General features: G+C 30.5%; 1 protein-coding gene across 1 annotated transcript; it reads left to right on the top strand.

Moving 5' to 3' along the window:
* The first annotated feature begins 10,784 nt into the window (after positions 1–10,784).
* LOC147642781 (serine protease 1-like) lies at positions 10,785–12,459 on the top strand. Its single transcript, XM_020953915.2, has 2 exons — positions 10,785–11,777; positions 11,844–12,459. Exons 1-2 carry the CDS (start codon positions 11,551–11,553, stop codon positions 12,397–12,399), a joined length of 783 nt encoding a protein of 260 aa, XP_020809574.2. The 5' UTR covers positions 10,785–11,550; the 3' UTR covers positions 12,400–12,459.
* The last annotated feature ends 117 nt before the right edge of the window (positions 12,460–12,576 follow it).

Here is a 12,576-nt window from a genome sequence, read left to right as displayed (position 1 = left end):
TTGCTGTTTTTATACCTATTTGAAGGGTTTTTTTTATTTTAGTCAAAAACTTTTGATTGCATCAAAAAACGTAGTATGCAGATTTGTTAGTGCTTTAAAAACTCGCACAGAAAAGTTTTCCGAATCAAAATTAAAGTTATTTCGGCTTAATTATGATGTTTGGAAAACATTGATTTTTCAATGAAATTTTCTGTTTTTATACCTTTTTTGCGGAATATAATTTCAGTCCGAAGATTGAAACGCAGTGAAGGAATCATTTCCGACCCTATAAATCATATATATTCTTGATCGGGATGAACTGCTGAATCGATCTAGCTATGTCTGGAAGAAAAATAAAATTTTCCGAATTTTGTGAAAATTTTCTTTTTATCAAAAAATCGCAAAAAATTGAATTTCTTGAATTGAAAAACTGAGTATGCAGATTTGTTAATACAGTAAAAACTAGCATAGATCAGCTTTCCAAATTAAAATCAATGATTTTTTGGCTTAGTTATGAGATTTTTAAACTACGATTTTTTGAAGAAATTTGCTGTTTTTATACCTATTTGAAGGGTTTTTTTTATTTTAGTCAAAAACTTTTGATTGCATCAAAAAACGTAGTATGCAGATTTGTTAGTGCTTTAAAAACTCGCACAGAAAAGTTTTCCGAATCAAAATTAAAGTTATTTCGGCTTAATTATGATGTTTGGAAAACATTGATTTTTCAATGAAATTGTCTGTTTTTATACCTTTTTTGCGGAATATAATTTCAGTCCGAAGATTGAAACGCAGTGAAGGAATCATTTCCGACCCTATAAATCATATATATTCTTGATCGGGATGAACTGCTGAATCGATCTAGCTATGTCTGGAAGAAAAATAAAATTTTCCGAATTTTGTGAAAATTTAAAAATTTGATAAGGGGTTACATCGTTCTTTTTATCAAAAAATCGACAAAAAATTGAATTTCTTGAATTGAAAAACTGAGCATGCAGATTTGTTAATACAGTAAAAACTAGCATAGATCAGCTTTTCAAATTAAAATTAATGATTTTTTGGCTTAGTTATGAGATTTTTAAACTACGATTTTTTGAAGAAATTTGCTGTTTATAAACCTATTTGAAGGGTTTTTTTTATTTTAGTCAAAAACTTTTGGGTGCATCAAAAAACGTAGTATGCAGATTTGTAAGTGCTTTAAAAACTCGCACAGAAAAGTTTTCCGAATCAAAATTAAAGCTATTTCGGCTTAATTATGATGTTTGGAAAACATTGATTTTTCAATGAAATTTTCTGTTTTTATACCTTTTTTGCAGAATATAATTTCAGTCCGAAGATTGAAACGGAGTGAAGGAATCATTTTCGACCGTATAAATCATATATATTCTTGATCGGGATGAACTGCTGAATCGATCTAGCTATGTCTGGAAGAAAAATAAAATTTTCCGAATTTTGTGAAAATTTAAAAATTTGATAAGGGGTTACATCGTTCTTTTTATCAAAAATCGACAAAAAATTGAATTTCTTGAATTGAAAAACTGAGTATGCAGATTTGTTAATACAGTAAAAACTAGCATAGATCAGCTTTCCAAATTAAAATTAATGATTTTTTGGCTTAGTTATGAGATTTTTAAACTACGATTTTTTGAAGAAATTTGCTGTTTTTATACCTATTTGAAGGGTTTTTTTTATTTTAGTCAAAAACTTTTGGGTGCATCAAAAAACGTAGTATGCAGATTTGTAAGTGCTTTAAAAACTCGCACAGAAAAGTTTTCCGAATCAAAATTAAAGCTATTTCGGCTTAATTATGATGTTTGGAAAACATTGATTTTTCAATGAAATTTTCTGTTTTTATACCTTTTTTGCAGAATATAATTTCAGTCCGAAGATTGAAACGGAGTGAAGGAATCATTTTCGAACGTATAAATCATATATATTCTTGATCGGGATGAACTGCTGAATCGATCTAGCTATGTCTGGAAGAAAAATAAAATTTTCAGAATTTTGTGAAAATTTAAAAATTTGATAAGGGGTTACATCGTTCTTTTTATCAAAAATCGACAAAAAATTGAATTTCTTGAAATGAAAAACTGAGTATGCAGATTTGTTAATACAGTAAAAACTAGCATAGATCAGCTTTCCAAATTAAAATTAATGATTTTTTGGCTTAGTTATGAGATTTTTAAACTACGATTTTTTTAAGAAATTTGCTGTTTTTATACCTATTTGAAGGGTTTTTTTTTATTTTAGTCAAAAACTTTTGATTGCATCAAAAAACGTTGTATGCAGATTTGTAAGTGCTTTAAAAACTCGCACAGAAAAGTTTTCCGAATCAAAATTAAAGCTATTTCGGCTTAATTATGATGTTTGGAAAACATTGATTTTTCAATGAAATTGTCTGTTTTTATACCTTTTTTGCAGAATATAATTTCATTCCGAAGATTGAAACGCAGTGAAGGAATCATTTCCGACCCTATAAATCATATATATTCTTGATCGGGATGAACTGCTGAATCGATCTAGCTATGTCTGGAAGAAAAATAAAATTTTCCGAATTTTGTGAAAATTTAAAAATTTGATAAGGGGTTACATCGTTCTTTTTATCAAAAATCGACAAAAAATTGAATTTCTTGAATTGAAAAACTGAGTATGCAGATTTGTTAATACAGTAAAAACTAGCATAGATCAGCTTTCCAAATTAAAATTAATGATTTTTTGGCTTAGTTATGAGATTTTTAAACTACGATTTTTTGAAGAAATTTGCTGTTTTTATACCTTTTTGAAGGTTTTTTTTTTTATTTTAGTCAAAAACTTTTGATTGCATCAAAAAACGTTGTATGCAGATTTGTAAGTGCTTTAAAAACTCGCACAGAAAAGTTTTCCGAATCAAAATTAAAGCTATTTCGGCTTAATTATGATGTTTGGAAAACATTGATTTTTCAATGAAATTGTCTGTTTTTATACCTTTTTTGCAGAATATAATTTCAGTCCGAAGATTGAAACGCAGTGAAGGAATCATTTCCGACCCTATAAATCATATATATTCTTGATCGGGATGAACTGCTGAATCGATCTAGCTATGTCTGGAAGAAAAATAAAATTTTCCGAATTTTGTGAAAATTTAAAAATTTGATAAGGGGTTACATCGTTCTTTTTATCAAAAATCGACAAAAAATTGAATTTCTTGAATTGAAAAACTGAGTATGCAGATTTGTTAATACAGTAAAAACTAGCATAGATCAGCTTTCCAAATTAAAATTAATGATTTTTTGGCTTAGTTATGAGATTTTTAAACTACGATTTTTTGAAGAAATTTGCTGTTTTTATACCTTTTTGAAGGGTTTTTTTTTATTTTAGTCAAAAACTTTTGATTGCATCAAAAAACGTAGTATGCAGATTTGTAAGTGCTTTAAAAACTCGCACAGAAAAGTTTTCCGAATCAAAATTAAAGCTATTTCGGCTTAATTATGATGTTTGGAAAACATTGATTTTTCAATTAAATTGTCTGTTTTTATACCTTTTTTGCAGAATATAATTTCAGTCCGAAGATTGAAACGGAGTGAAGGAATCATTTCCGACCCTATAAATCATATATATTCTTGATCGGGATGAACTGCTGAATCGATCTAGCTATGTCTGGAAGAAAAATAAAATTTTCCGAATTTTGTGAAAATTTAAAAATTTGATAAGGGGTTACATCGTTCTTTTTATCAAAAATCGACAAAAAATTGAATTTCTTGAATTGAAAAACTGAGTATGCAGATTTGTTAATACAGTAAAAACTAGCATAGATCAGCTTTCCAAATTAAAATTAATGATTTTTTGGCTTAGTTATGAGATTTTTAAACTACGATTTTTTGAAGAAATTTGCTGTTTTTATACCTATTTGAAGGGTTTTTTTTATTTTAGTCAAAAATTTTTGATTGCATCAAAAAACGTTGTATGCAGATTTGTAAGTGCTTTAAAAACTCGCACAGAAAAGTTTTCCGAATCAAAATTAAAGCTATTTCGGCTTAATTATGATGTTTGGAAAACATTGATTTTTCAATGAAATTGTCTTTTTTTATACCTTTTTTGCAGAATATAATTTTAGTCCGAAGATTGAAACGGAGTGAAGGAATCATTTCCGACCCTATAAATCATATATATTCTTGATCGGGATGAACTGCTGAATCGATCTAGCTATGTCTGGAAGAAAAATAAAATTTTCCGAATTTTGTGAAAATGTAAAAATTTGATAAGGGGTTACATCGTTCTTTTTATCAAAAATCGACCAAAAATTTAATTTCTTGAATTGAAAAACTAGCATAGATCAGCTTTCCAAATTAAAATTAATGATTTTTTGGCTTAGTTATGAGATTTTTAAACTACGATTTTTTGAAGAAATTTGCTGTTTTTATACCTTTTTGAAGGGTTTTTTTTTATTTTAGTCAAAAACTTTTGATTGCATCAAAAAACGTAGTATGCAGATTTGTAAGTGCTTTAAAAACTCGCACAGAAAAGTTTTCCGAATCAAAATTAAAGCTATTTCGGCTTAATTATGATGTTTGGAAAACATTGATTTTTCAATGAAATTTTCTGTTTTTATACCTTTTTTGCAGAATATAATTTCAGTCCGAAGATTGAAACGGAGTGAAGGAATCATTTCCGACCCTATAAATCATATATATTCTTGATCGGGATGAACTGCTGAATCGATCAAGCTATGTCTGGAAGAAAAATAAAATTTTCCGAATTTTGTGAAAATTTAAAAATTTGATAAGGGGTTACATCGTTCTTTTTATCAAAAATCGACAAAAAATTGAATTTCTTGAATTGAAAAACTGAGTATGCAGATTTGTTAATACAGTAAAAACTAGCATAGATCAGCTTTCCAAATTAAAGTTAATGATTTTTTGGCTTAGTTATGAGATTTTTAAACTACGATTTTTTGAAGAAATTTGCTGTTTTTATACCTTTTTGAAGGGTTTTTTTTTATTTTAGTCAAAAACTTTTGATTGCATCAAAAAACGTTGTATGCAGATTTGTAAGTGCTTTAAAAACTCGCACAGAAAAGTTTTCCGAATCAAAATTAAAGCTATTTCGGCTTAATTATGATGTTTGGAAAACATTGATTTTTCAATGAAATTGTCTGTTTTTATACCTTTTTTGCAGAATATAATTTCAGTCCGAAGATTGAAACGGAGTGAAGGAATCATTTTCGACCGTATAAATCATATATATTCTTGATCGGGATGAACTGCTGAATCGATCTAGCTATGTCTGGAAGAAAAATAAAATTATCCGAATTTTGTGAAAATTTAAAAATTTGATAAGGGGTTACATCGTTCTTTTTATCAAAAATCGACAAAAAATTGAATTTCTTGAATTGAAAAACTGAGCATGCAGATTTGTTAATACAGTAAAAACTAGCATAGATCAGCTTTTCAAATTAAAATTAATGATTTTTTGGCTTAGTTATGAGATTTTTAAACTACGATTTTTTGAAGAAATTTGCTGTTTATAAACCTATTTGAAGGGTTTTTTTTATTTTAGTCAAAAACTTTTGGGTGCATCAAAAAACGTAGTATGCAGATTTGTAAGTGCTTTAAAAACTCGCACAGAAAAGTTTTCCGAATCAAAATTAAAGCTATTTCGGCTTAATTATGATGTTTGGAAAACATTGATTTTTCAATGAAATTTTCTGTTTTTATACCTTTTTTGCAGAATATAATTTCAGTCCGAAGATTGAAACGGAGTGAAGGAATCATTTTCGACCGTATAAATCATATATATTCTTGATCGGGATGAACTGCTGAATCGATCTAGCTATGTCTGGAAGAAAAATAAAATTATCCGAATTTTGTGAAAATTTAAAAATTTGATAAGGGGTTACATCGTTCTTTTTATCAAAAATCGACAAAAAATTGAATTTCTTGAATTGAAAAACTGAGCATGCAGATTTGTTAATACAGTAAAAACTAGCATAGATCAGCTTTTCAAATTAAAATTAATGATTTTTTGGCTTAGTTATGAGATTTTTAAACTACGATTTTTTGAAGAAATTTGCTGTTTATAAACCTATTTGAAGGGTTTTTTTTATTTTAGTCAAAAACTTTTGGGTGCATCAAAAAACGTAGTATGCAGATTTGTAAGTGCTTTAAAAACTCGCACAGAAAAGTTTTCCGAATCAAAATTAAAGCTATTTCGGCCTAATTATGATGTTTGGAAAACATTGATTTTTCAATGAAATTTTCTGTTTTTATACCTTTTTTGCAGAATATAATTTCAGTCCGAAGATTGAAACGGAGTGAAGGAATCATTTCCGACCCTATAAATCATATATATTCTTGATCGGGATGAACTGCTGAATCGATCTAGCTATGTCTGGAAGAAAAATAAAATTTTCCGAATTTTGTGAAAATTTAAAAATTTGATAAGGGGTTACATCGTTCTTTTTATCAAAAATCGACAAAAAATTGAATTTCTTGAATTGAAAAACTGAGTATGCAGATTTGTTAATACAGTAAAAACTAGCATAGATCAGCTTTCCAAATTAAAATTAATGATTTTTTGGCTTAGTTATGAGATTTTTAAACTACGATTTTTTGAAGAAATTTGCTGTTTTTATACCTATTTGAAGGGTTTTTTTTATTTTAGTCAAAAACTTTTGATTGCATCAAAAAACGTAGTATGCAGATTTGTAAGTGCTTTAAAAACTCGCACAGCAAAGTTTTCCGAATCAAAATTAAAGCTATTTCGGCTTAATTATGATGTTTGGAAAACATTGATTTTTCAATTAAATTGTCTGTTTTTATACCTTTTTTGCAGAATATGATTTCAGTCCGAAGATTGAAACGGAGTGAAGGAATCATTTCCGACCCTATAAATCATATATATTCTTGATCGGGATAAACTGCTGAATCGATCTAGCTATGTCTGGAAGAAAAATAAAATTATCCGAATTTTGTGAAAATTTAAAAATTTGATAAGGGGTTCTTTTATCAAAAATCGTTCTTTTTATCAAAAATCGACAAAAAATTGAATTTCTTGAATTGAAAAACTGAGTATGCAGATTTGTTAATACAGTAAAAACTAGCATAGATCAGCTTTCCAAATTAAAATTCATGATTTTTTGGCTTAGTTATGAGATTTTTAAACTACGATTTTTTGAAGAAATTTGCTGTTTTTATACCTATTTTAAGGGTTTTTTTTATTTTAGTCAAAAACTTTTGATTGCATCAAAAAACGTAGTATGCAGATTTGTAAGTGCTTTAAAAACTCGCACAGAAAAGTTTTCCGAATCAAAATTAAAGCTATTTCGGCTTAATTATGATGTTTGGAAAACATTGATTTTTCAATGAAATTGTCTGTTTTTATACCTTTTTTGCAGAATATAATTTCAGTCCGAAGATTGAAACGCAGTGAAGGATTCATTTCCGACCCTATAAATCATATATATTCTTGATCGGGATGAACTGCTGAATCGATCTAGCTATGTCTGGAAGAAAAATAAAATTTTCCGAATTTTGTGAAAATTTAAAAATTTGATAAGGGGTTACATCGTTCTTTTTATCAAAAATCGACAAAAAATTGAATTTCTTGAATTGAAAAACTGAGTATGCAGATTTGTTAATACAGTAAAAACTAGCATAGATCAGCTTTTCAAATTAAAATTAATGATTTTTTGGCTTAGTTATGAGATTTTTAAACTACGATTTTTTTAAGAAATTTGCTGTTTTTATACCTATTTGAAGGGTTTTTTTTATTTTAGTCAAAAACTTTTGATTGCATCAAAAAACGTAGTATGCAGATTTGTAAGTGCTTTAAAAACTCGCACAGCAAAGTTTTCCGAATCAAAATTAAAGCTATTTCGGCTTAATTATGATGTTTGGAAAACATTGATTTTTCAATAAAATTGTCTGTTTTTATAGCTTTTTTGCAGAATATGATTTCAGCCCGAAGATTGAAACGCAGTGAAGGAATCATTTCCGACCCTATAAATCATATATATTCTTGATCGGGATGAACTGCTGAATCGATATAGCTATGTCTGGAAGAAAAATAAAATTTTCCGAATTTTGTGAAAATTTAAAAATTTGATAAGGGGTAACATCGTTCTTTTTATCAAAAATCGACAAAAAATTGAATTTCTTGAATTGAAAAACTGAGTATGCAGATTTGTTAATACAGTAAAAACTAGCATAGATCAGCTTTTCAAATTAAAATTAATGATTTTTTGGCTTAGTTATGAGATTTTTAAACTACGATTTTTTGAAGAAATTTGCTGTTTTTATACCTATTTGAAGGGTTTTTTTTATTTTAGTCAAAAACTTTTGATTGCATCAAAAAACGTAGTATGCAGATTTGTAAGTGCTTTAAAAACTCGCACAGCAAAGTTTTCCGAATCAAAATTAAAGCTATTTCGGCTTAATTATGATGTTTGGAAAACATTGATTTTTCAATGAAATTGTCTGTTTTTATAGCTTTTTTGCAGAATATGATTTCAGCCCGAAGATTGAAACGCAGTGAAGGAATCATTTCCGACCCTATAAATCATATATATTCTTGATCGGGATGAACTGCTGAATCGATCTAGCTATGTCTGGAAGAAAAATAAAATTTTCCGAATTTTGTGAAAATTTAAAAATTTGATAAGGGGTTACATCGTTCTTTTTATCAAAAATCGACAAAAAATTGAATTTCTTGAATTGAAAAACTGAGTATGCAGATTTGTTAATACAGTAAAAACTAGCATAGATCAGCTTTCCAAATTAAAATTAATGATTTTTTGGCTTAGTTATGAGATTTTTAAACTACGATTTTTTGAAGAAATTTACTGTTTTTATACCTATTTGAAGGGTTTTTTTTATTTTAGTCAAAAACTTTTGATTGCATCAAAAAACGTAGTATGCAGATTTGTTAGTGCTTTAAAAACTCGCACAGAAAAGTTTTCCGAATCAAAATTAAAGCTATTTCGGCTTAATTATGATGTTTGGAAAACATTGATTTTTCAATGAAATTGTCTTTTTTTATACCTTTTTTGCAGAATATAATTTCATTCCGAAGATTGAAACGCAGTGAAGGAATCATTTCCGACCCTATAAATCATATATATTCTTGATCGGGATGAACTGCTGAATCGATCTAGCTATGTCTGGAAGAAAAATAAAATTTTCCGAATTTTGTGAAAATTTAAAAATTTGATAAGGGGTTACATCGTTCTTTTTATCAAAAATCGACAAAAAATTGAATTTCTTGAATTGAAAAACTGAGTATGCAGATTTGTTAATACAGTAAAAACTAGCATAGATCAGCTTTCCAAATTAAAATTAATGATTTTTTGGCTTAGTTATGAGATTTTTAAACTACGATTTTTTGAAGAAATTTGCTGTTTTTATACCTATTTGAAGGGTTTTTTTTTATTTTAGTCAAAAACTTTTGATTGCATCAAAAAACGTTGTATGCAGATTTGTAAGTGCTTTAAAAACTCGCACAGAAAAGTTTTCCGAATCAAAATTAAAGCTATTTCGGCTTAATTATGATGTTTGGAAAACATTGATTTTTCAATGAAATTGTCTGTTTTTATACCTTTTTTGCAGAATATAATTTCAGTCCGAAGATTGAAACGCAGTGAAGGAATCATTTCCGACCCTATAAATCATATATATTCTTGATCGGGATGAACTGCTGAATCGATCTAGCTATGTCTGGAAGAAAAATAAAATTTTCCGAATTTTGTGAAAATTAAAAAATTTGATAAGGGGTTACATCGTTCTTTTTATCAAAAATCGACAAAAAATTGAATTTCTTGAATTGAAAAACTGAGTATGCAGATTTGTTAATACAGTAAAAACTAGCATAGATCAGCTTTCCAAATTAAAATTAATGATTTTTTGGCTTAGTTATGAGATTTTTAAACTACGATTTTTTGAAGAAATTTACTGTTTTTATACCTATTTGAAGGGTTTTTTTTATTTTAGTCAAAAACTTTTGATTGCATCAAAAAACGTAGTATGCAGATTTGTTAGTGCTTTAAAAACTCGCACAGAAAAGTTTTCCGAATCAAAATTAAAGCTATTTCGGCTTAATTATGATGTTTGGAAAACATTGATTTTTCAATGAAATTGTCTGTTTTTATACCTTTTTTGCGGAATATAATTTCAGTCCGAAGATTGAAACGCAGTGAAGGAATCATTTCCGACCCTATAAATCATATATATTCTTGATCGGGATGAACTGCTGAATCGATCTAGCTATGTCTGGAAGAAAAATAAAATTTTCCGAATTTTGTGAAAATTTAAAAATTTGATAAGGGGTTACATCGTTCTTTTTATCAAAAATCGACAAAAAATTGAATTTCTTGAATTGAAAAACTGAGTATGCAGATTTGTTAATACAGTAAAAACTAGCATAGATCAGCTTTCCAAATTAAAATTAATGATTTTTTGGCTTAGTTATGAGATTTTTAAACTACGATTTTTTGAAGAAATTTACTGTTTTTATACCTATTTGAAGGGTTTTTTTTATTTTAGTCAAAAACTTTTGATTGCATCAAAAAACGTAGTATGCAGATTTGTTAGTGCTTTAAAAACTCGCACAGAAAAGTTTTCCGAATCAAAATTAAAGTTATTTCGGCTTAATTATGATGTTTGGAAAACATAGATTTTTCAATGAAATTGTCTGTTTTTATACCTTTTTGCAGAATATTATTTCAGTCCGAAGATTGAAACGCAGTGAAGGAATCATTTCCGACCCTATAAATCATATATATTCTTAATCGGGATGAACTGCTGAATCGATCTAGCAATATCCGGGGGAAATCTAAATTTTTTCATTTATTTTTCCAAACTTTGAAAAAACGATAAATTGTTACAAATTGACAATTGAATTTTTTAACTTTATAAACTGAGTATGCATATTTGTTTTCCCTTTATCAACTAGCACAGAGTCCAAATTATCCCATTTTTGACTGAGTTATGATTTTGCAAAAACTTTGATTTAGCCAAAAAATTAGCAGAATAATTAAAAAAATAGCATAAAAAAATATCGATTCTAGGAATTAATGTACCTGTCTTTTTGTATGTATTTTATATTTCCTTTGACGAAGGCCATAAGCAATTGATTGCCAATCAATTTTGAATTAAAATCTTAGCTAATGAAAAAATAAAACATTTATAAAGATTAGATGAAATTTAATAGATCTCGCAAACTTATCTACAATTATTGCTCTTTGTCGAATAAAAATTTCGTCAAGCCCTCTGTTCAATAAAAAAATTCCCCAATATTTTGCAGATTGTTTTCCTGTTATACTATCTTCATTTGGCCAGAACCCGACGAAAAAAATGTAGAGTCACGGTCGCCACCGTATCTACAGTTTCAAGCAGATCAACTCTCGTATCGCCCGGAATTGGAGGAGCATTACGTTACACATGGAACGGTGAGCGGAAAGGGGGCTGGCCACTCGAGCAGGTGCGGACGAGAGATCAGATAGTGATAGAGGGACGTCAATCAACAGGAACGGACTGTCCGGGACGGGTATAAAAGCTGAGGGATGAGCCGGATAGCGCCATACTTTTTACTGGTAGCTCCAACATGAAAGTTCTCATTGTCTTCGCCTTGGCCTTGGCCTACGCCTCGGGATCGGCCCTGCGTGCCGCTCCATCCCAGGAGGGACGCATCACCCACGGCGAGAATGCCCGCACCGATCAGTTCCCCTATCAGGTGGGACTATCCCTGAAGGTTGGCTCCTCCTCGGCCTGGTGCGGTGGCTCTTTGATCGGCAACGAGTGGGTTCTGACCGCCGCTCACTGCACTGATGGGTGAGTTTGTCCCCCAGATACTTGAATCCTGGATATCCCGGCTAATATTTATGTTCTCTTCTTAAGTGTCGACTCCCTTGAGGTTTACCTGGGCAGCACCGTCCGCTCCAGCCCCAAGGTCAAGCACCATGTCGATAAGAAGGACATCATCATCCACGCCGAGTGGAACAGCCGTACTCTGAGGAACGACATCTCCCTGGTCCGTATTCCCCGCGTGGAGTTCAGCTCTGCCATCGACCGCGTTGAGCTGCCCAAGCACGAGTCCCACTACTCCAGCTACGATGGTGATGATGTGATCGCCTCCGGCTGGGGCCGCACCTCCGACGATTCCAGCGCTGTGGCCGCTCACCTGCAGTTCGCCCACATGAAGGTCATCTCCAACGGCGAGTGCAAGCGCACCTACTACACCACCATCCGTGACTCCAACATCTGTGTCTCCACTTCCGCCGCCGTTTCCACCTGCAACGGTGACTCTGGTGGCCCTCTGGTGCTGTCCTCTAGCAAGGTCCAGGTCGGTCTCACCTCCTTTGGCTCTGCCTCTGGCTGCGAGAAGGAGTTGCCCGCTGTCTTCACCCGTGTCACCAGCTACTTGGACTGGATCAAGGAGCATACCGGCATCTAAGCTGCTGGCTACTGTTCGCTTTGACCAATAAAGTTTGTTGATTTTTTGAACATAAAAAAATGACTTTTGATTATGATATGGATTCTGGGACCGATGGTGGTGATGGTACTGGGGGAACTGGAACTGGTTTTATCAGAATAATGCACTGGATTTTAATAGCTAAAAAACAAACCAAAA

The sequence above is a fragment of the Drosophila serrata genome, unplaced genomic scaffold (assembly GCF_035046125.1).
Source record: "Drosophila serrata isolate PLE 108 unplaced genomic scaffold, ASM3504612v1 contig_359, whole genome shotgun sequence".
NCBI lineage: Eukaryota > Metazoa > Arthropoda > Insecta > Diptera > Drosophilidae > Drosophila > Drosophila serrata.
Note: the sequence above shows the minus strand (reverse complement) of the source record. Positions and strands in the feature narration are given on the sequence as shown.

Excerpts from the sequence above, each read along its gene's own strand:
- LOC147642781 (XM_020953915.2), top strand. The coding sequence starts at position 11,551 with ATGAAAGTTCTCATTGTCTTCGCCTTGGCCTTGGCCTACGCCTCGGGA. Across the intron at positions 11,778-11,843 it reads GCCGCTCACTGCACTGATGG|TGTCGACTCCCTTGAGGTTT; the intron begins GTGAGTTTGTCC and ends TCTCTTCTTAAG.